The 25,349-nt window shown below is 30.2% G+C and overlaps 1 protein-coding gene and 1 non-coding gene across 5 annotated transcripts in view; one reads left to right on the forward strand and one right to left on the reverse strand.

The window, feature by feature from the left end:
* The window catches only part of LOC113516069 (cGMP-dependent protein kinase, isozyme 2 forms cD4/T1/T3A/T3B), a 146,347-nt gene extending 133,109 nt beyond the window's left edge, over positions 1 to 13,238 (forward strand). For all 4 annotated transcript variants that reach the window (XM_026900417.3, XM_026900418.3, XM_026900419.3 and 1 more), the window contains 7 exons: positions 4,413 to 4,507; positions 5,419 to 5,565; positions 7,060 to 7,379; positions 7,560 to 7,647; positions 8,125 to 8,309; positions 9,395 to 9,611; positions 10,901 to 13,238. In XM_026900417.3, coding sequence (XP_026756218.2) covers positions 4,413 to 4,507; positions 5,419 to 5,565; positions 7,060 to 7,379; positions 7,560 to 7,647; positions 8,125 to 8,309; positions 9,395 to 9,611; positions 10,901 to 11,066 — 1,218 coding nt within the window. In that variant the 3' untranslated portion in view covers positions 11,067 to 13,238. The remainder of the gene's footprint in view (positions 1 to 4,412; positions 4,508 to 5,418; positions 5,566 to 7,059; positions 7,380 to 7,559; positions 7,648 to 8,124; positions 8,310 to 9,394; positions 9,612 to 10,900) is intronic.
* A 1,726-nt stretch (positions 13,239 to 14,964) lies between these two features.
* LOC128202077 (U2 spliceosomal RNA) lies at positions 14,965 to 15,157 on the reverse strand. The gene has a single exon (XR_008253600.1). It is a non-coding gene; the product is annotated as a U2 spliceosomal RNA (small nuclear RNA).
* Between the last annotated feature and the right edge of the window lie 10,192 nt (positions 15,158 to 25,349).

Genomic DNA, 25,349 nt, shown 5'->3' on the forward strand with positions numbered 1-25,349 from the left:
ACTAAAATGTAGATCCAAAATATCTTTCGGTATCTTATTTGATGTCCATTCCCATAAAAGACCTATTAACTTTTTTTAAAACGATACTTCGGAAGAGCAAGTTTCAATTTGTATCCACTTACAATACCGTCTTTTGTATTGGTGTTTTTCATGTAACATCTATATTTAAAAAAAAAAATGTATTTAAGTATGTCATTGTGCTCTCTTGCACCCATAGCCCAAGCTCTGCTTAGTTTGGAACTAGACGACGCGTTGTGTTTAGTGATATTATTTTTATGATAACTGATATAGAGGAGACTATATAGAAATTGACTAGTCTGTTACTACTGTGGTTAACTATGTTTTTAATGCTTGGTCTGTTTAAAGGATGTTAAGGCCAAAAGCAGCGCTATTGTGCCGCAAGGTCAGCGCACTGTGCGCGGCGAGAGGACGTATGGTATTTTGAGGCCAGATTTTTATACGGCTTTGTGGGAATACTCTACTCTTGACAACTAATGAAACATTCTTCGTTGAATATAAACATTTTAAATATGATAAAAACGGTTAAGAATATTTGGATATTTGATAAAAATTGGGCTTCATATTATGTTATAAAGATGTACAGAGATTAGTTGATTTTTTTTAATTGTTATTCCTCATTCTATTTTACGTTCTTTGTTCTTCATTTCTTTTTATTCTACTAGTATTAATAATGTTAGTTTGTAAAGATGTTTGGATATTTTGTATTCGCATTCCGGTAAAATTTTGAACAAAAATGATTATTCACATCACTCAAATGAACTAAATCCTAGTTTAATACATACATAGGATGCTTCTTTATATTATACACGCGGTCAAATCTGCAAAATATACCATCTAATTATGTCATATAATTGTGTTTTATAGATATCTTTAAAGGACTTGGTTTAGTGGATACTGTGGAATTTGACATTACAGTTTATACATTTAGGCTCAAAATATTTACGAAATCTCTTTAGGAGAATATGCAACGTTTTCGCGAGATCATTGTTCTTAATTATGAAATAGAAATAATATGACGTTTAGCTATAGTTATAATAATGAAGCAATGCCATTCTTACAAGACCTAGCCAATGACTTAATCATTGCATCAGAACAAAGAACGTTTCAACAACATTTTTCAATTCAATTAATTTTTATATATTTATCAACAGATTTTCTACAATACTAACTTGAATTACTTGATTATATTTGTTTTTATAACTATAGTTATTGTTCATAAAAACTGATTAGATTGATCGAACGGAGAAATTTTTAATCGATAATGAGAGAAAGTGCGAAAATGTCGCAGTCATGGTGGTAAGCTTAGATTGAATTAAATGCTAGCTACGAACCACATAATCAAATGCGATGATTATGAATTCTTGTCAAATAATCATTAGAGCGGAAAGTGGGTTCCCGTTTTTTCTTTTGAAACTGTCCGGCTTGTTTGGTCAGACGCTTGTTACTTCAAACTCTGTTATCTCATCCATTTCCGTTGTTATCGCATCGTCTCATAGCTTTTTTGCTCTCATTGCTTAATGTTTAATTTACACCTTACCGGAAAGTAACTATAAATTATATGAGAAAGAAATTTTATAAATTATGATTAACCTAAAGTAGCATAGCATTAGCATAATTTGCGTAAGACTAAGGTAATATTATGTACGCTACTATTATTAATATTATATATATAAGAGAAATGTGTCGTAAGAGTTGATAAGGCGGAAAAGCACCATATCACAATATAAGCAAAGATACAAATAGTAGTAATAATACCATTTACTAATGGTGGAATAGGAAAACTCTAAATAATATTAAAATGCCTTATTATTACAGTAATACTAATCTAATAGCCTCATTTAATGGGCCCAGTAATAGATTGTTATTAGTTTATATACCATATCAAACTATATCAGTCATTAATAGTTCACTGTTGAACATTGTTACAGTATAATAATCGATAATAATAGCTAACCAGATAGGATATAAAACTATCTGCATGGGTACCTATCCTTGCTTCATTCGTCTTTGTGAAAAATAAGATATTAGAGTCAGATTATTCCATAAATATAAAGGAATGACATCCTAGTATTCAGGTATGTATGACGTATTCAGGAGAGTATACTTCTATATATACTTTATATAGGAGAAGTTCATAGAACGCCATATAACTCGGTAATTTCTCTGATATCTATGGTGCTATTCATATCTGCAGTAAACAGTTACACCACATTCCATCTGGTGGGCCGTCAGCTTATTTATCATTCTAAATTCTATAAAAATATGACAATAATAAGAAATTGAAAAAAGTAACTACAGGTATTATATCTGTTAACCTTTTACGGCTATATAATAACAACAATTTGGTAGAACTTTATTAACCTGAATTCTAAGGCCATCTTTCCATACATAGGTGAATAAAATAAATATGCGAACATTATGACAGATGTGGAAATATCAGGTGGTTAACCAAAGAAAATAGACTAATATCCATAAAACATTTATCAATTGGCATTAATAAAAACGCTTAAAACAGTATAATTTTCTACAATAATAGGTTTTTGTCTTATACCAGTATTATTTTTAATCCCAAGTGTATTTATTATTAGGTAATGTGTTCTTTAACTCATATTGATTATTGTATTGAGAAACTGTTAATGGTACTTGCAAATAATTTTCATAAATTTTTATAGATGTCAAATGTCACGGTTATCATGAAATAAAAATAAATGTATATACTCGTATCTATAAGAAAACGTATGCAATTTTTATGAATCTTCTTCTTATGTAGCTTTATGTAACCGATTGCAATATTTTGGTATTTAGTAGGTGTATAAATAAATGTGTATAAAAAAGTTCTGATTTTCTCCAGTGTTGGACCAATATTTAATCTGTCACGATTGAAGTCTCTATTATAAACGTAATTATAAAAAAATTGTAACAATCGAATTTCCGTCGTATTTTAATTTACGCTCTTGCCTTAATGTTGTACATCCGGATTTTAATAACAACTTTCGATATTGACGCCGGTTTTCTATGGATAATAATCTTGACCAAACCTGTTTCTGCTACGTTTTAGTTTACAAATCTAAGCATTGCGCCTACTTTATGTCACATAATTAAATGTTAATTATATTTCATAAATATAATTTAAATTGACTGAATTCGTATGACTTTGTCATGTTCCTCATTAATGTTGTAAATGTGAAAAAGTGATTGTCGGTTATTGATTGAACTTTCTGACCGTTATGCTACGCAAGTAAAACTCAACCTTTTCGAATGAAATTTGATATAGAAGTAATAAAGCTATATAGCATGGACAATGGGTCTAATAGTATGACATCATAAAAATTCTAACATCACTAACTTGGTTATAAACGTGACGAACGACCGTCAAGAAAATCGGGGATATTCGTAAAGAAGTTCACATTAGGACTAACAAAAGCCAACATACGTGTACGAAGTAGAAAAATGTGTGATGGTACGATACAAGCCGATGAATACAATTGTGGACATGTGGACGTTGATATCATAAAGGGAAGAAAGCGTGACAGCAACATTAAAAGCGATCTTATATATGATTCTATTCAATACTCATAGCCACGTGCAGTAATTGGGTAATACCTCGATATTTTATCACCACGATATGAATGTTAAAGATTTTTCATCCAACTGCATTTAGGTTATGTTTTTATTAGGTATATACTAGGTGTATTCTGTGGTTTTGCTCGTAGTTATAATAGTGTATCAGCTTTCTCAATAAGTATACTATCAATTGCAATAAAAAAAACACCTTTATTTTAGAGTTTCCTATGTCAATCGCATTTTATCTCGTTCTCAGAAGACCTTTTTCTTAGTTAATGTCTATACCCTCTAAAGACTTAAAGGATCTAACTTATCAGTTTACCTCAAACATGATCATCCAATTAACAAAGACCTCTATTTTCTACGCAACATTATATAATGAAGAAATCAAACTACAGTTTGACTGTTCTTCAATACTAATGTACAAAGTTGATACTAATACCCATTTAATTATAAACGTTGAAATGCATTCACCTATTTTCTCGTGATCATGTAACATCTATTAACATTTTATCAAATTTTGATGTTACTTTAATTACTTTTAAATTGTAATTCTTTTTTTTTTTTTTAAGAATACAAGTAGATTATGTTGTATTATATATTTCTCACATAATATTCCAGTAGCTTAGTATTGCATATTTATTTTGTATTATTTTTTAGAGCTGTAATTCAACTATGTGATAAACGAACCACAGCTTTCTATAAATTTGCTCGTGGTTGTCTATTTACAATTGAAAACAGTGAACATGTTTAATGATTATCATACATAAAAATACTACTTTATATCCGACGATCTATTAATGGTGTTCTTGTTTTTTGCATTTCAGGTAAAAGTGACCCAGAAGCAACCAAACAGTAACGATGAGAAATTCATTAGAACACTAACGAAAGGCGATTTCTTCGGAGAAAAAGCGTTACAAGGGTATGTACTAGTCTTTATTAGTGTCATTATTACAACTATAATAGGATATTTTGATTTTATTAAGAATTACGTTCCGATGTTAATTTTAACGTTTAAGAAAATGTAGATTATCAATTGATAGAGCAGCTAACTAGGTATTATGACTTAAATTTTCTTATGAGATTATTATGTTAATAACAGTGTTCCTGCTAATTATCTACTATATTACGTTCACTTTTGAAAAAATAGTATACGAATGTAACTTTGATACATAATAAAACCTCTTTAGAATAATTCATATGGATGATGTATGCTAACAAACAGATACAGTAGTAATTCCATATATTCATTGTTATTTTTCTGTGGTTTATAAATTTCCCAGAATTATTGTCTTCTGTGGCTTGAATTCCATGAAATTGGTTATATTGCAAATACAGTAAAAAATGGCCCCCGATAAGCCTGGACCAAATCCATTGCTCAAACAAATCTTTGGATTTCTCCTACTCAGACTATATGTGGTTCAACGCGATTTTGAACCGAATTTTACCCGGAAACTTGAATATACTTTGCTTTTTCCGGGTTTCTGGTTATTTTTATTTTTTTCCTGAATTAAGTTTTATTTTACACAAACAAATGGTAGCACAATTTAACAAAATAATTCTAATCCACTGAATATTAAGGAAGTAACAATTCTTAGTCAGTCATTATTTATTTTATATTTTTACCGTAAATTAACGGGGATTTTCCAATAGTTAACCATATAATTCTTGATTTATTTTCTTGCAATTTATTTTGAAGTTAAACTCAGATTTGAAAAATATTCACTTTTGCGAAGTAGTGCGTATCGTTTAATTCGTTTAATTTAACTGGTTTTTCGCACGTTTCAGGGCACATTTATTTTAGTTTTTCCATGCTTTCTATCAATGTTTCAGAGATGACCTTCGAACAGCCAATATCATCTGTGACTCACCAGAAGGTTGTACATGCCTTGTAATTGATCGGGAGACCTTCAACCAACTCATTTCGACCCTAGATGAGATACGTACCAAATATAAAGACGAAGGCGATAGTAGACAGAGGTAAGAATTAAGGATATAATCTACTTTTATCAGTTTCTGTGAGAATAAAGCCAGTGTCAAGGTCATAGATCTATTCTCAGCATCTGTTTCTTATGATAACAACCGACCTTCGTAGCACAACAAAGATAAATAGTCGCCTAATTGACGTCATTGGCCACTTTAGGAGAAGAAACTCATTATATCGTAGAGCTCGGTTTTTAATTAGAAAAATCTTGAGAATGTAAATTAAAGGACCAAGTTATTTAGTATTCTTATGGGAGACTTTTAAATCATATTAAAATAGTATTGCGTTGATATCATTCTGTCCATTTTTTCTCATTGTATAGAGTTTTTACTAATGTAGGAAACATTAGAAAAACACATTTTAGGTCAGAGTACTTTTAAAATTTAGCTTAATGATTGTTTTTTTTATATGGATTATATGAGATGAGTTCAAAGATATGAATGTTTTGTAAATAGATCCAACGAATAGCAATGATGACTGAAGCAATGATATTATGACAGAAGTAATGATTCATATATGCAGTTAACGTTTTAGTCGATGATGATTTCATTACATACAAGCTTCCTATGTCAAGTTTACACAAAACATCGAAATCGTGCCTTTAGCATGGTCCACAATAGATTTCATTTCAATGCAGTCCTGCTATTGTGTTACTATGTCTTTTTTTATCTAGAACAATACCTAATTTCGGTATAAATAGAAAATCGTATTGAATTCATGACTATATTTCGCTATCCATAATCCTATATTCTTTTTATTTTTTCCTGCTAACAATTATGAGGATTTATTTGCAATATGGTAAGTAAGAAGATGATAAATGTTGTGTTAATTATTTCAAAACTTTCTTTGGGAAACTTGTTGTCAATGTCAAATAGTTATAATAACTAGTTATTAACTTTCCTCTTCGATATAGAAAATTTAAATTAACGCGAGCCATTGTAGTATAAGATTAGATTCCCGCGTTTTTGTACATATTTAACCATAGTTGCAACTCGAACAATAGATAAGTAGTGAGACTGAATCGATTTGCTATTGACAAATACATTATTTGTATTAATATATTATAATTACACTATATAAACCTTGAGAGGTATTATGTTTATAATTAGTCTTTTAGTCCACATAAGTGATATGGCTGTAGAATAAATCAATCTATTTATATATGAATATTTAATTCAAAGATGGATTTATTCTAAGTAAGTACCAAAGTAAATAAGACAAGTAGTGATAATAAATAATGTATATATTATAAAAGAAAGACTAATTGATACTGAATTTTTGCATTAGGAATATCAACATAAAACTCTGTTTTAACAAAAAATAACAGTGTCTTTATGATGACTTGAGACTGATATACAAGTAAATATAAAAATAATTATTAATAAGATTAGGTTTGTTATATGAACAATATTGGAATCATTAAAAATATAATTTTAACAGATAATATTAAAATTTTCAGAGTATTTAATGCATATTAATTGTCATTTCAGATTAAATGAAGAATTTGCCAATTTGCGCTTATCAGATCTTCGTATCATAGCCACCCTCGGTATCGGCGGTTTCGGAAGAGTGGAACTTGTGCAAATACAAGGAGATCCGAGTCGATCGTTCGCCTTGAAGCAGATGAAGAAAGCCCAAATCGTTGAAACGAGACAGCAGCAACATATTATGTCAGAAAAGGAGATAATGTCAGAAATGAACTGCGAATTCATAGTGAAGCTATTTAAGACATTTAAAGATCGCAAATACTTGTATATGTTGATGGAGACATGCCTCGGAGGAGAGTTGTGGACTATTTTAAGAGACAGAGGTGAATTTAAAATTAACTATATAATTATCTCAACTTTGTAAAAAATATCTTATTCTAAAGTTTATCTGTAAATTATTAAGCTAAAAGCTTATCAATTAAGAGAGCTTTGTATTTATCCAAAATGTGTAACATTATTGTATGATAGTCATTATTTAACAACCTATTTCTTTTTATTTTTAGGCCAGTTTGATGATGCCACAACAAGGTTCTATACCGCTTGCGTTGTAGAAGCCTTCCATTATCTACATTCTAGGAATATCATTTACAGGTGAGCAATACATTCAACTTGAGTATATAAATTACTTTAAATTACACTTTAAAATTACATAATACTTAATTCATATTCACTGGAGCCTCATAAAATTTAATTTTCATTTTTATATACGTCATAAAAATAAGTGTACTTATAGAGCACATTTTTATGATTACACAATCAATTGCCGTTATTGTACTATTGGTAACAGAAATAAACTATTGGTAACCTATATAAATGTTTAATAAAAAGTCAATATTATATTTTGTATAAAAATTCTAGAATATTCTATTCTTTTGTTACGGAGAGCGTTATGAGATCATGATCGTCACATCTACAATCAAATTTGAAACTTGAGTGAGATTATCAGGTCTCAAAATTCATTATATTGTAACAGTAACTTTTGTAATGTATATAGTTTTAGTACTTATTGAAATTATACAAGTAAATTTTATAGGACAGCAGTTAAAAATATATCGTTTTCATTTCCAGGGATCTCAAACCGGAAAACTTATTATTAGACTCCAAAGGTTATGTGAAATTAGTCGATTTCGGTTTCTCCAAGAAGCTGCAAGCGAGCCGTAAGACTTGGACATTCTGTGGTACTCCTGAGTATGTTGCGCCCGAAGTCATTATGAATAGAGGTCATGATATCAGCGCAGACTATTGGTCATTAGGTAAGATCCGGCTTCGAGGTTCAGCTATTAAGTAAAAGCCAAACAAAAGGCCTTGCAACTAAGTAGCACCCGTTCAAAAACTGAAGACAGAAAACTTGTGTGTGTTATTTTATTGATGGACGATTTGAACGATTTTATGGTTTGGAGCGTATGTAAAAGGCTTGCATGATTGACAATAGATAAAGATCATTATGTTAGATAGTGACTTTTAGTGGTCGATCGCTGTCTACTTGTCTGTCTGTCTATCTGTACACGTGATTTTGATGTTGCTGTTGTGTCATATACATAAATAATTTTAAAATGTTAACGGACCATGTCCATCCATAAATTAAACGTTTGATTTGTTTTTTCTTTCCATTAGATCACACCAGATAAGGTATCATTAAATATAGCTTCTTGAATCCAGTTACAAATGTTCAACATTTTTTTCCTTAAATTATATAATATAATAGTTTGTGAAACCAAGTGTTGTAAAACTGAAAAAGTTTTATTTATTTTTATTTATATGCTTTTGTACATTCACTTATAGAAATTAGTTTATAACAAAAATGTATACAGGCGTACTTATCCTTTAAAGGATTTCTTCCAGTCAGTTTGTATATAAAGCATAATATATATGGTGAAAAAATAATACGATAAATAATATATTTATACATTAACATAGAATAACTATTATACATTTAAGTATCTCAACTGTTAATTGTATTGTAAAATATTTTGTTTGAGCTTTAAGGCATAAACGGTCTGCGCCATTCTGGTATAATTTGGGAGGGAATTCTAGAGTCTAGCAGCTTGTATTGTAAAGGATTTGGTGTAGAACTAGAAGTTGTGGATAGCTAATTTCAATGTATGATGCTTTAGACAACGCACACAGGGATCGGGGATTTTGAAGGAAAATCTCTCTCGGAGGTAATCTGGGGCTAAAGGGCCAAACAACATCTTGTACGGCAAGGACAGTATGTGCATACTACGTCGGTGCCTTATTGAAAGCTAGTTGGATTGCTTGCGGTAGCTGGAGACATGTTGTATTTATACAAACCAAAACCAAAGTTATAACATAATGAATATGAAAAAATCTATTTCAGGTGTGCTAATGTTCGAGCTGCTGACAGGATCACCTCCATTCACCGGAGCTGACCCAATGAAAATTTATAACAAGATTCTCAAGGGTATTGATGCCGTGGAATTCCCCCGATCGATCACCAGAAACGCAGCTAATCTCATAAAGAAATTGTGTCGTGACAACCCTGCCGAACGACTTGGGTATCAGAGAGGAGGCATCACTGAGATACAGAAACACAAGTGAGTACAGTTTCTAATATTAAACCTTGACACTTTTTAAATGTAAATTTGTAATATTACTGTACATTAATTTCATAATTAATCAGCATTGTATTTTATTTTATGCATGTTATAATGGCAAACAAGCTGATGGTTTACCTGATGGAAAGTGAATAGTACCATGAACATAACAGAGTATATTTATTTTTATTACTAAAGATTATTATTATATCCCGCAAACGTTGTCATTCCTGTTGATTAAGGTGATATGCCATGTAACTGTAATTTCACTGCCACATACATCCACAACTCAGCCATGCAAACAATTGCTTCACGGCAATAATACAAATGGGACAGAAATACCAAAACAGACGACTTTTTTACAAAATGTCCATCTGATTAATTAGAGACAGAATGAAAAGCAATAAATAATTGTAATAAGCCGTGTGGTCCCGATATAGAATGGTCATCCCTTTCTTCATTTCAAAGGAATTTAATAGTCGAAAGATGAACAACAGCGTTCCTCTTAAAACGTCAACTGCCGAAGTTAAACTTTGGTTGCCAAACTGGCAAAACCTTCAAAGGCGAGGCCAATGTTCAGCAGTGGATAGTTAACGGCGGCTTATATGATGAAATAAATCAGAGGTGGCCGACTTGACTAGACCCAAGATCTACTGTTTACAGACGAAACCCTGTAAGACCAATTATATACTGCTTGAAATCTCAAATGAAACAATATAATTCAGTATACAATTTTGTATTTTATTAAGAGGGACTGACAAACTTGACTAACATAAAACTGAAAATTATTCTTAGCAACTACTTATTTATATTAGTGTAAGCATTGCGTCTGAGCATACTCCGTTATATTAGCAAAATATTATATTTTAGCCTTGCCACAATCTACTAGACTAATAGTCGCGATCGACTGAACTAATAGTAACGTTCTACTATTAGTCAAGTCACGTTCGACCAGTCGATCACGATCAACCAATTGACCACCCCTGATATAAATTATATATATATATATATATATATATATATATATATATATATATATATATATATATATATATATATATATATATATATATAATATGGATAAAAAGCATATTACGCCGACCCCAAATAATAATTGGGATAAGGGTAGGAAAATGATGAATGATGATATATGTATATATATAAAAAATAATATAATAACAGTATTACAGTTTGTCATGTTACTCATTCTTTTCTTAAGAACTCTGTAGCTCATCTTTTAAGATTTCACTGTACAATGAAGTGTAACAAACGAACAATGACCTTTCTAGATGGTTTGACGGCTTCAACTGGGAGGGCCTGGCTCAGCGCACCTTAGAGCCGCCGATCACACCAGTCGTAAAGTCCGCTGTCGATACGCACAACTTCGACCAGTATCCGCCTGATGCAGATGAACCGCCACCTGACGACCTCTCCGGATGGGACGCCACATTCTAAACGAAAAAAAAAACTACAGGCGATATTCTATATAAAATGTAGTCCACAATTTCCACATTTCGGTCTCTGTGTTAAAGCCTCGTTATAACATTGTCTCATACCGAACCATACAATTAAATCTGAACACCATGTAAGTATATCGATTTGACACTATTGAAACTTATTTATAAGTGAGACAAATATATTTCAGTGAAAAGAGATAGTTCTCATAGAAAACATTTTTTTTTTTATGTTGTGACACTGTGAAAAATTCACTTTGATTTCTTAGTATTTAATAATCTGCAATTTAGCTTGATGCTATCATTATCACAATATATACGATAGAAAGAAATGGCAATAAATTACGTGGTGCCATCTATATTGAATGTTTAGTTGACTTTCCTAATAAACTACAAAGTTACTATTCGAATAATGTGCTGTTAAAAGCAATACATTAAAATGAATATTAAATACGTACATGAGTGTTAAAACAGTATATTCTCTGTTATATTAGCTAATAATTCACAGATCTTATTTCTATGTACTTTTAAATAGGCTTGCCATTAAATATGAACTTAAATTGTAAATATTATTTGATAGTGTATTGTTTATTCCAAAATTCAAGTCTTAATTGTAAACTAGTATTAATGACGATATTTCTAAATTATATACAGATTATCGACAATATATATACATATATGTTTTCGAAATATATTTGAAATAAATATCTATACTATATTTAATTTATATTATAAATTCATTTAATAGAATAAATACTATATTTAAATTGTGATAATTTAAACATTTTATTAGGATCGATTAAATAAATATAATTCGTTGTGAATGTATTAAATTTTAATAAAATTAATAGAGTGCAATATCGTAGTACTATGATTTAAAACTTTTTTTCATTACAATTTATTGCTTAAATAATTTTTTTGTTTAGCCTAGTGACTTCTTCGCTGGAACTTATATTATGATGAAAATGTAGTTCAATATTTATTTTGTTATTATATACATTTATATTAATAATAATTGTACAGTTTGCCAAAATATTGTTACCAGAATTTCCTCTACAATAAATCGAATGTACATAATATTATATAATAATGAATCCTATTATGAATTTTATAATTACATATTATTTATGCAATAAAAATAGTTTAGTCAGAGTAAACTATTGAACTGTTTTTATCATTTTATAAATAAATAAAATTAATTTCATTGTAGTTTTGTCTTAACCATACTAATCAGGTTAAAATGAATAAATAATTCAAACCTATTATTATCAAATATAAATCTGTTGACAATATTTATTTATGCAAAAATTTATATTTGTATAAATATAATTACTTAAAATTATGCTAATTGAAAGAACTGTATTATTAACTTATGTCATTATAAAAATGTAGAAAATACATATAAAATATATGTATGGTATATGTTATATTATTTTATGTAATATTACGCATAAAAATATATTTGTTGTATTTTGTGTTATTATAAATTTCACATAATGTACAGTAACCATGGTGCTCAAATGTTTATACATTATTCTGGTAATTGCATTATTAAAAACTAATAAAGCTTATATTTATCTAGTAATTAAAATTATTGTAAATTATATTATCGATATACAGGATGTAATTAACATCATTATCATCTTTAAAGGAGTGCTCTACTAGAAAAACTAATGATTTTTTTTTCAGAGAAATGTCTCTCAAAATGTATAAAATTTACAAAAAAAATTGTTAAATTTTATTGGAAAAACGCTCCCTCAATAACAATTGCGAATTCAACCTGTATAATTAATGTTTACGGAATCCACTAACTGTTTTTATAAGATCCTACTGCTCATTTAGTTTGTCATATACTAAATTGTAACGGTAGCTATCTCCAAAACATGACATAATTTAAGACTTGTCATTATTATATAACACCAACATCTAAAATAGTCATATAATTAAGTATTCATTGAGTTCTTTCATTGTAAATAGTCCTATTTTAAATACAACTAGGAAATTTTATGAATAAGTTAATATAAAGGCAAAACATTGTAATGTATGAAAATGTAATTATGAATATGTTTTATAATTGATATAGGGACAGTTATTTTTGTAACCATAGATTTAATATAATAAAATTAATATTTTATTGATACTGAAAAATGTAAAATACACATTATTTCAATTATATACTGTTTTTTATTATATTACCTCTGCGCGGTGCTGCATGTTATGTACCTGTATATATAACTTCTTATTGTACCATGTAGCAAGCGAATAAATATGATTTAATTTCTATTTTGAGACATTTAAATTTTATAATCGTATCATGTTTCTAGATCACCTAGAAGTGGATTAGGTTTTTTTTTCTATAAGTCAGTCAGTGAGAATGAATATAATAATGCCGCTTTTTGAATGTTAATATATCAACAACTATTTGAGCAATATGTAAAATATTATGGATTTTAGACAGGCTAAAGGCCCTTAATAACTGTGCTATTATATATAACTAAATTCTTTATATAGATTTAGAGTTGTGAGCGGTCAAAAATGGCTCGAAATGGTTCGTATAATACACACGGTTCCTGCGTCGCCAGTTCCTTTTTCTATGAACATGGTTGGATACGCTGCCGCGTGCCTAGATATAATCCATATTATGCATTAAAGACATCATTTAGATTGGATCAATTACTTTGCAGAGAATAACTAAGTTGGTGTGACTAATTCACAAATAACTTGATAGTTTTCTATAGTTTACAACCACTGTAGTCGTTTATATTACACTAACTTCTGCCAGTAGCTTCGTTTGCGTTATTTATTTTATTCATTTATTTATTTTTTATTGCACAATAAAACTCTGTGCAAGGGGCAAGCTTAATGCCATAATATGGCATTCTCTACCAGCTAACCATTATGTAAAAACAGAAAGCGTATGAAGGGCAGATGTGGTGAAAAATATGTGACATAATTATAGCAACATACTGAGTATGTTCATTGACCGAGGCAAGAAGTAGTTTATATACTATATATTCCTACCCATATAAGTACAGTTATACTATTTTATAAAATTTATAGTGATAGGTTTATCTATTAAGGTGCTAAGAGGTAACAAACTCACTTTCACATCACTATCGCTACATGGTATAACTGCTGATTTTAACCATTGTACAACCAGCCACAAACTAAAATGTCATCCCAACTATCTGGACGAGCGGCGGTCTTCCACCGTGCGTTTTTCAAGGCACTTTTTTCTACGCACTACCATTCTTTGGAATCAACTTACAGCAGTAGTAGTATTTAAGAAAAGAACATATTCCTTTTTAAAAAGCCGGCAGCAAACCTGCAATGCCGTTGGTGTTGTAGGTCATGGAGAATAGGATCATGGGCGGCGGTAGTCACTTACCATCAGGTGACCCGCATGCTCGGTTGCCTCTTGTGTTGTAAAAAAATAGTATAAAACAAAGTAGCTTCCTGTCTGCCTGTCCCTATGTATGCTTAGATCTTTAAAAGTATGCAATGGATTTTGATGCGTTTTTTTTTATAGATATAGTGATTCAAAAGAAAGGTTTATATGTATAATACACGCATAGTACAGTAAAGAAACATTGATAATTTTACAGGTTTCTAAATTGAAAAAAATCTGACATTTCGTTGCCATTCCTGAGGACTCAGTTGTTATTCCTCTGTACCCTGTAAATTCACGCCATACCACCCTTCAAACCGAAACACAGCTATGCAAACAACTGCTTTATGGTTAAAACACGAATGGGACGGAAGCACCCAAAACCAAACGACTTTTGTAAAGTCTTCCTGTGGAAAAACTTAACCATTAATATACTCATGCATGCATTTCTTTTGAATCTTCTACCATTATGCGACGGGTATAAGGGCCAGTGAGAGAAATTTTTTACTTCATTATGTGGGCCAATCCCGGCGGCACTGCAATGCCGGGCCGACCCGTGACGGGAGTGGAGCGAGCCCCGAACATCCCGTCGGTTTACAAAAATCAGTTTAATATACTGGTCCCTCAGTGAGGGACGTATCAGATATTAAGCTGATAAGAACAGATACTACACTTTGATCTTAGCCAAAAGGCCGAGAAGCGATAAAGAAAATCTACAACTCCCAGGTAGTCATAGAATAGCGATAAACATTAATATCGCGTAGTAGTTTTGTTGCAGCGCCATCTATTGGTTATATATATAACTTTATAGTATTTAGTATATAAATTTAGTCAGGGGACAGCAGTGGCCCCTGTCAAGTAAGCACATCTGTATCATCCTTTTCTAGAATTATTTTTACATAACTACTTTTTTTGTAATTTTTTATTTCATCTTTATTTGGTCTCCCAGCAATTGTTACACTGATAAGATTTAATATTAAGAATACTAGAGATAAAGCCAAATGTCTGAGAAACTTTTTTGTATACACTCTAATCTTAAAATATGGGTTGAATAATGTGGTCGCCAACCTATCAAACCGTACTCCAAGACGCTTCGAACTAATGAATAATATAATTTTATTTTAGTTTTTGGATTTATAAATTCCCTGGCATTGCGAATTACAAAACCCCAAGCTCTTGATGCCTTTGCCATTACAAACTCTATATGGGGTAAATATGTGCATATTACGTTAACTGTTAAATTTTAACCAAGTATTTTAATAAAATTAAATAATATAAGGATTATCAATTTTAAAATTTATACATTATAATATAATAACAACCCATAAGAGCATAAGACCTAGTCTATAATTTGTTATCATCAGCGGCAACAGCTACCGTGAAATAACTTATTGACTTTTTTTACAGGTAAAAGATAAATTATGACAGTTATGTTAAAAATCTGTTAAAAATGATTATTGTGGGTTATACCTAAGAGATAAACATATAATATTGCGGACTTTTTTGTAGATCTTCTTAAGGTATACAATACTGTAGTAAATTACTTTGATCTATCTCGTAGGGTGCAGCCAGCGTTTGCAATGTAAGCGCAAAAAAGTGTTTTTTCACTGTATCATGTTAGAAACCTGTAAAATTATCAATGTTTCTTTACTGTACTATGCGTGTATTATACATATAAACCTTTCTTTTGAATCACTATATCTATAAAAAAAAACGCATCAAAATCCATTGCATACTTTTAAAGATCTAAGCATACATAGGGACAGGCAGACAGGAAGCTACTTTGTTTTATACTATTTTTTTACAACACAAGAGGCAACCGAGCATGCGGGTCACCTGATGGTAAGTGACTACCGCCGCCCATGATCCTATTCTCCATGACCTACAACACCAACGGCATTGCAGGTTTGCTGCCGGCTTTTTAAAAAGGAATATGTTCTTTTCTTAAATACTACTACTGCTGTAAGTTGATTCCAAAGAATGGTAGTGCGTAGAAAAAAGTGCCTTGAAAAACGCACGGTGGAAGACCGCCGCTCGTCCAGATAGTTGGGATGACATTTTAGTTTGTGGCTGGTTGTACAATGGTTAAAATCAGCAGTTATACCATGTAGCGATAGTGATGTGAAAGTGAGTTTGTTACCTCTTAGCACCTTAATAGATAAACCTATCACTATAAATTTTATAAAATAGTATAACTGTACTTATATGGGAAGGAATATATAGTATATAAACTACTTCTTGCCTCGGTCAATGAACATACTCAGTATGTTGCTATAATTATGTCACATATTTTTCACCACATCTGCCCTTCATACGCTTTCTGTTTTTACATAATGGTTAGCTGGTAGAGAATGCCATATTATGGCATTAAGCTTGCCCCTTGCACAGAGTTTTATTGTGCAATAAAAAATAAATAAATGAATAAAATAAATAATGCGAACGAAGCTACTGGCAGAAGTTAGTGTAAAATAAACGACTACAGTGGTTGTAAACTATAGAAAACTAGCAAGTTATTTGTGAATTAGTCACGCCAACTTAGTTATTCTGTGCAAAGTAATTGATCCAATCTAAATGATGTATTATATGGATTATATCTAGGCACGAGGCAGCGTATCCAACCATGTTCATAGAAAAAGGAACTGGCGACGCAGGAACTGTGTGTATTATACGAACCATTTCGAGCCATTTTTGACCGCTCACAACTCTAAATCTATATAAAGAATTTAGCACAGTTATTAAAGGCCCTTAGCCTATCTAAAATCAATAATATTTTATAAATTGTTCAAATAGTTGTTAATATATTAACATTCAAAAAGCGGCATTATTATATTCATTCTCACTGACTGACTTAAACCACAGAACGTTCTTTGGATTACACTCCAACACTTTTAGTTATTTTTTATTTTTATTATTAAAATTTAAATTATGATTACTCTTTTTACATGCGATGATATTTACTACCGTCTTGATTTTATATACGTTTTGTCACAAATAAGATCTTAAAACTCTTTATTAATATAAGCAACAATATTTCCAGTAAATATTTATATTTCCTTCATACGAGCAGCATCAGTAAACATGCAGTTTATAACTGAACATCGAATACATTCCGGTCCGGACGTCCGTCAAGCTGGCTGCGTTATCGTCATATATTGTATCAAATATATCTAATACACGTATTTTGTTAATTGGTAACCTTTCCATAAACACAAAAAATTTAACTGACTTCAATAAAAAAGGAAGATCTCATCTGTTAGTATTTTTTAAGTTTGTTACTTTCGGATTCAGCTATCTATAAACTGCTTAAATTTTTATTAAATAAAATTAAATTATTTATATATATATATATATATATATATATATATATATATATATATATATATATATATATATATATATATATATATAAATTAATGCCACTTTTCGATGTATTTTTATAACTCAAGAACGGACTCACCTATCCAAACCAAATATTTAGGCTTTGTGCGGTCTATTTAGTAGATGATTTATGTGAAGTTTGCACAAAATCGGTCAAGCGGTTCTTCATTTATCACATATTTTATTACAAATGAATTTAATAAATTGCGGATCATATTATTAATGAAGATTTTTGTGCCAAATTCAAACTTTTTTTAGATGGGGATTATGTTGTCGAATTGAAACTTTTTTCAGTGTTGACAGTACAAGCATGTTGTGATGTCATTCATACGGTCAGTTCATTTTGGACGTGCTTTGATTAAAGCAAAAACTTTATGTTGCCTGTTCCAGAATCGGTACCCCCAGCCGTTTTTATTCATGCTCAAAATGGAAAAACAAAAAATATTGTTTATCCAAATGTTTTGGATTAAGTTTTAAAATAGCTAGTAATTAATAAAACGATGTTAATTTTTTTTTTTATTTCACTTTATACGTAGCGAAGCACATACCGGGCTGCTAGTATAAATATAATAAAATAATTTTTATTTAATATAAATACTTTAGTGTAAATACTCCAGAATGATTCAATAAAAATCGTTCCGTCCAAGTCGTCAAAGTTAGTAGTTTGGTTTTTAAATCCAAATAAATGGTTCAATCAAGACTAATGTCAGTGTTTCTATTTTTTATAGAGCATAATTATACTTGTTATTTTTGAATGAAGATAATAAAAGGGTAACCTCGCCTTCTCTATTGGTTTATTCTGGTGTTGTAATAGTAAAATAAGAATAGGCGAGAATGCAGCTAGGTTAACAATAGATCTAATAATAACTATGCTTTTCAGGCAGATCTCGTGAACTCAGGATGACATGAATTCACACAGGACATTTGAATATTGGAGAAAAGGGATTGTTAGTAATAGGCTCTAAAAGTCCCATTGTTAGTAATATACCTTATAACGCGGTACCCTTAGAAACCATCGTAATTAACTCTTATTATAAAAACTAATATGAATTAAATTTCTAATTGTCAAATTTATTATAAATTTGGTGTAATAATTTCTTCAAATTATAAAATAAAAAATAGGTAAAGAGGTAAGTTTAGAGATGTGGCGCCTTAGAAGAGACCCCATTGTATTGTTACTCTCTTATCGTGTGGAGAATGAGTAATAACAACTACCCGTGTGATGGCCTTACCTATATTTTCAAGAGTTTCTAGTTCGTCCTTTCGAAGAATTACTGTAGATTCATAACTAAACTAACCTATTCAATGACTAAAGTTTTCATACGCGTGACCCGAATAAGTGCACTGACTGAAATAAATGTCTATGTTCTTCTCTATTTCATATTACAATATATAGCATATATATATATATATATATATATATATATATATATATATATATATATATATATATATATATATATATATATATATATATATATATATATATATATATATATATATATTTGTTCTACATGTACTTGTATAACAAAGATCAATGCTAAAAGGTAACAGATAAACAAACGTAATTTTACATAATATTAGTAAAGATATTAAAAATTACAATAATTTGCGTTCTTTTATATGGCTCTTACTCGTACAATATCGATCAAATTTTGTTAATCGTTTACAATCGAATGAGAATACAATCTAGCCTATATCACACGATAATGCATCATGGAGAGTTGGTTTGAAGGATATATATATATATATATATATATATATATATATATATATATATATATATATATATATATATATATATATATATATATATATATATATATATATATATATATATATATAAAGATGATGATAACCAGTAACAGTCGTAATTTTACATAATAATGAATCGGTACAATATCGATCAAATTTTGTTATTCGTTTACAATCGAATATATCACCGCATCTAGGATGAATTAGATTAATTTCTGACGAAAAGCGATAATGACCATCATGGAGAGTTGGTTTGAATATAAAAATGATTTATAAGTTATTGGAGTCGGCCAGTTTCGAACTCATGGCTGATGAATGTGAATTATATATGTGAAAGTGTTTTTCTATTACATTTGTTTGTCTATTAGCTCTTTTCGCCTTAACAGCTTGACGTCACTATGTAATTTGGTATACTTATATTATACGGGATGGGGAAGAATATAGACTACTTTTTATTCCGGTCAATGAATATATCTCCGTTACTCGGACGAAGTCGTAGGTAAAAGCTAGTGATATTATAAATATGAAAGCAAGTTTGTTTGCTTCCTTTTACTGCTTTAACGGCTCAACCAATAGTGAACCAATCATGAACTTTTGGTGTACACATAGTATTTGGAAAGGACAACGACATAGCCATGCAATATACTCGTATTTTGATCACGCAGACAAAGTCGCGCTGATCTAGTTTTAGCCAGTTATTGTTAACAGTTTTAATTGGTTTTAACATGAGCCATTTTCGACACAAATACACTTAAATCAGTTTAGTTATTCTAACCATTAATAATAGGTAGTCTATTCGTACGTTATTGCACATAATTGTACATACGTATATTATGTTGTATGTTTGGAATCAAACATCCAAAACAACTTAATCCGGATGTCCGTTGAGCTACGTTTGTTTCACTATAATAAAAAACTTATTTGTTAGTATTGTAAAATTAGATATTTGCAGCGTTGTGATTATGTAGTAATTACTATTATAGACTAACTCTAATTTTAATTGAAATAATTACTAAATGGTATTCATGCACAAAATTTTGACCAAGACTGTTCAATCGAGTAACAAAAATAAAGCGATTTCCAAGAGCAGGAGGGGGAAAAATAATATAAATTTTAAAATAAAAAAAATAAAACAAACAAACGATCTTTAGTAAGATTTTTTTTTAATATAAATAAAAATGAAGAGGAGAATGGTAGTGAGTTCCATAGTCTTATGGTGTGCACTGGATTTATAAGAAGGATTTATAGTAAAACAAAGAACTGTGAGAAGGAATTTAAAGATGGAGATTTTCAGTATTGGGTAAACCATGATTTTACATATCATCGAGGAATATAAATCGTTCTTTAAAGTAATTAGGAGAAACAGGATTGAAAAAGAAAAGATAAATAAGAGAAAAAATATGCCAGTTTCGGCGAAGGCGAATTTGAAGCAACTTGAGTTGTAAATGGAAGTGAGAAACATGGTCATATTTGCATAATCCAAATATAAACCTCATACTGATATACTGAAGTTACTTAATTTTTATTTTGTATTATAATTATGTGTATAGAGCGAATCTTAGGGTACCCCTTTTTTATTATAAAGTAACAAACCGTTTGGGCAGCAATTTACAATATAATATATCCGTACATTCATTCGAAAAACATAAAACTACGTCCTTTAGTAATCTGGTAAAACATGTCTCAAATCGATTACTAATCAAAATAATTTTATCGACCGTGTGGCGAGGAAGTAGAGTAGTTTCGCGCGTTGATGACTCCATTCCTGTGGTTAATGGGATAATTCAGTTCCGAGGGGCCCGACCCTCGGGTATTGGCATTTCAATAGTACTGATTGGTTTAATATATAGCCAAGATTTATTGGCCATGAATATCGAAATCAAATCTGGGGACTGATGTGGTGAAGCTCTTCCCTAATGTATTAGTTCAAACTACGAGTACGTGAGTTTGAGATACGGACGTGCGATTAACGTTTCTTCGACAAAATGGTACACCGAATCGAATTGATTCGAATGCACACTTGTTCAACAAACTTATGTTCAATAAATTTCTGAGCATTTGTTTTGTGTTATTTTAAAAATTTAAAAGGTTGCTAGTCTAATTCTGTACGTTGAGGATTAGTCACAGTCAGTGAAATTTGAAATTCATCATTAAAAGTAAGAACATTTCTTTCGGCATTTTTTTAAGTTTTCAACTTAAAAAAGTTCCGTACTTGCTTGTAAAAAAATATTTTATTTTATATTAATAAAGTTCTTATTATAATAATGAATCCGTTGTGTAATTAGGATATCAGAGTTGATCGTCGTAATAGATACTTATTATATAATCTTATTATTGTGTTTAATGGTCTGAGTTCCTTTTTCGGATATTCGTTGATGTTTTAGATTATACATTTTCACCTACATATAATAATAATCTCCGAAGAATTTTTTTATACAAAAATAACTTCAATTATTATATATTAATTTTCACGCGTAAATATTTCAATATTTCTATAAAAATTGTAATTAACAAATTAGTATTTTTTTCTTAAAATAAAATATAGCCTATATTACTCGATTTTCACAGGTGAAAGAATTTTTAAAATCGGTTAAGTAGTTTTTGAGTTTATTTATTGCAAACAAACATACAAAAATACCTAAATATGAAATACCTAATCATCTACAGACTAATCCTGGCATTTGCAGAATAATAACACACCTACAGTTTGCATAAAATAAATTCTTTATACGAGTATAATGAAGTCATTCATTTACTTTTTGGCCAATAGTTTTAAGATGACCAATAATTATTTTTGGTACTTACCTCAACCATCAAAAATCCTCAAACGACTCTCAACCAAAGTGCGATATTTATAATAATTATATTATAGCATTCAAAATTTATTTGAATAACTAAAACAAAAGTGAACACCATCTTTATTACTCAGAAAGTACACATCTCAAAAGGGGAATGGTACTGAAAAAAGACGCTCCAAATTAATTCGACCCTTTTAGTCTGGGATTTGATTATTCCTTTGGCGAGATTAAAATTTACTTTTGAAAGAGACCCGCTGAGTTTAAGACATTTAAGTTGTTACTCATTGTGTGTAAACGCGTGTGGGTGGGTGTGTGCTTGTGTGCATTTGTGAGTGCATGTGTGCTTGCTTTCTTGTGTGCATGCGTGTGTTCGTACTAGAATGGGTGCGTACTGCGTGAATACATGCGTGCGTGCGTGCATATGTGTATATGTACATGGCAAAATTTCTGTATTTTTTAATTTTTGTTTTGAAAACATTGTGGATTCGGTTGTATTTCTTTTATGTTTGTAACTTCATATCTCCGTTACAAACTGAATTGGAAAATTGTTCTTTTATAAAAAACAAAAATAAAATAGATTGGTCTCATAGAAAATTTATGGAAATCGGTTCAGTAGTTTAGTTTTTAAATAACAATAACTAGTCTTGTTGCAATTGAAGGCGGTTTTTTATAGGACACACTCCTTAATTATTTATTTGATTACTAGCTGTCCGCACTAGTTCCGCACGAGCCACAGTTTTTCAAACATTTTTATTCATACAAACCTCATACATACTTTTACAAATATAACAAATAAAAATTGACAAATAGACGTAGCTGTTTTGAAGTGATACGCTCACATACATTCGCAATTGCATCTTAACTGGAAAATGTATGTACTAAGTCGTTGTCATCTGTACTATGAGCATAAGAGGCTTAAGGTAAATAATGATAGATAAATATTTTGGCGGAAGAAAAAAAAAAACATATTATCTCTATTTTCAAATTATATCATAATAAATATCAAGTTTAATAGGTTTCAAGATGAAAATAGAACTCGAAATTCCATTACAAAGTTTGCAAATTGCTCAAAAGTTCTTGTTGTGATTCTGATAATGATGTTTGAGTTATTCTGTTTATGTTTATCTTCTATTTTCGCAAACGGTGAATAAAAGAAAAATAAGAACCAACTCTGGTTAAAATACTTCCTACATTTTTATAAATACGATTACGAAATAAGTCATTTAAATTCACAATTATATTATTCTTCATTAGGGTTTCTGTCAAGAGTTGGAAGTGAGATAAAGATTTGAAAAGAATTCATCAAATTCAAAACTGCGCTGAAACTTTGTAATAAACAACAGATGTCGGTGGATTTTTTTTTTCGTCGTAATAATGAGTCACGTAATTTTCACTTTTTTCGTTCTCGAAAGCGCAGTGAGGGGGGGGGGGGGGAAGCGTCTAACCCTTAGTTAAAGGCAAAATTTGATTCAAATTTGAATAAAATTGAGTAACAAACAATTCCCAATATTATTACACACTTATAAATAATAATAATAAAGTAAAAACTAAATCTAAAGTTATAATGTAGGTATCACATTTCCACTCCGAGAATAAGAATTAATTATAAAATTAAAATAAAAGTTCTTATTAGTAAAATTTCTTATTCACAGAGGTGATGTATGTATGTGAAGTACAATAAAAAATACTACTACTAATGAAAGTAGTGGGTTTTTTTTTGCGAATAAAATTTAAATGTTTATAATTTATCATTGCTCAGATTGTTAGAGTTATTTTTTTAACGCTAGAAGCTAAACATAAATGTAGCAACTCTGTTTATGTTTTGGTAGAGAGAGGCGCTTCTGGTGGCTTAATAATTAATTATTAATAATTTAAACATGACACGCTTCGTGTGTGTTTATTATACAGCGTTTGCATTTAGGGTTGAACACAATATATATACAGTGATATTTTTTATACGTTTTAATAAACAAAAGCCTCTCCTTCCCTTGGGGGGTTTGCGAGTAATTGCCAAGCTTGGCAGGCAGATTGACAATCGTAGTTAGGCTTTGGCGATGTTTTCAGAGGGACGCTGCTGCACATCCCTCGCCGTCCCTTAGTCGCCTCTTACGACACCCAGGGAAAAGGAAGAGGTGGTTTATTCTATACCGGGACCACCCGGTGATTTTTTTTATTTATAATTTTTCTTTATAATAAACTTTGCTGCAATGATAAAAATCGTATAAATATTTAAAAAAAGTACAATTCTGTTCTGAATTTAACTATTATATTTATAATACAGGAGGACTTAATATTTTTATTACATGAAATTTGATTTCATTTGTTAACCCTATATCAACCTATATAGTGTGAATAGAATGAAATGAGTATAACACCACATCGCAAATTGATTCTGTAACCGTCGAAACTAATATTCATTCTTATTTCAATGGCATTGAGCTTATTTTGGAGTATTTATGTACGTTATTTTGTAAAAGTCGAGTTAGGGTTGGGGAAAAAGCGAAAACTCCCCTTGGTGAGATAATTAATTTATCAACATGTAAATGCAAGTACGATGCAAAAATAAATAAGTAAAGTTGTTTACATTGTTTGTTTGTTTTTTACTAGTGATCCGGCCCGGCTTCGCATTGGCATATAGAATTTTAGAAAACAATATGTGATTCATATTACTCGATGATAATATAGCTTTCTATAGGTATACACTAGTGAAAATATAAAAATGCAACATAATACTCTAATCCACTCAATATCACCTTAATGTCTTCAATTCAACAAAGAGACGACGACTAAAGATACTAATTTAAAAATTCTCTTTTCGATTTTCGATGAAACTTTAATGACATAAGTAGAAAGTTCGGTCTCTTGAAGGATAATCGAGTCGTGATCAATAATTTTAATGCTTTATGTGTTAGCATATAAAGTATTCAAAGTTACATAGGTCAACTTAAAAGTACTGTTATTAATA

This window comes from Galleria mellonella, unplaced genomic scaffold, assembly GCF_026898425.1.
Source record: "Galleria mellonella isolate WM207_F2 unplaced genomic scaffold, CSIRO_AGI_GalMel_v1 utg74, whole genome shotgun sequence".
Taxonomy (NCBI): Eukaryota; Metazoa; Arthropoda; class Insecta; order Lepidoptera; family Pyralidae; genus Galleria; species Galleria mellonella.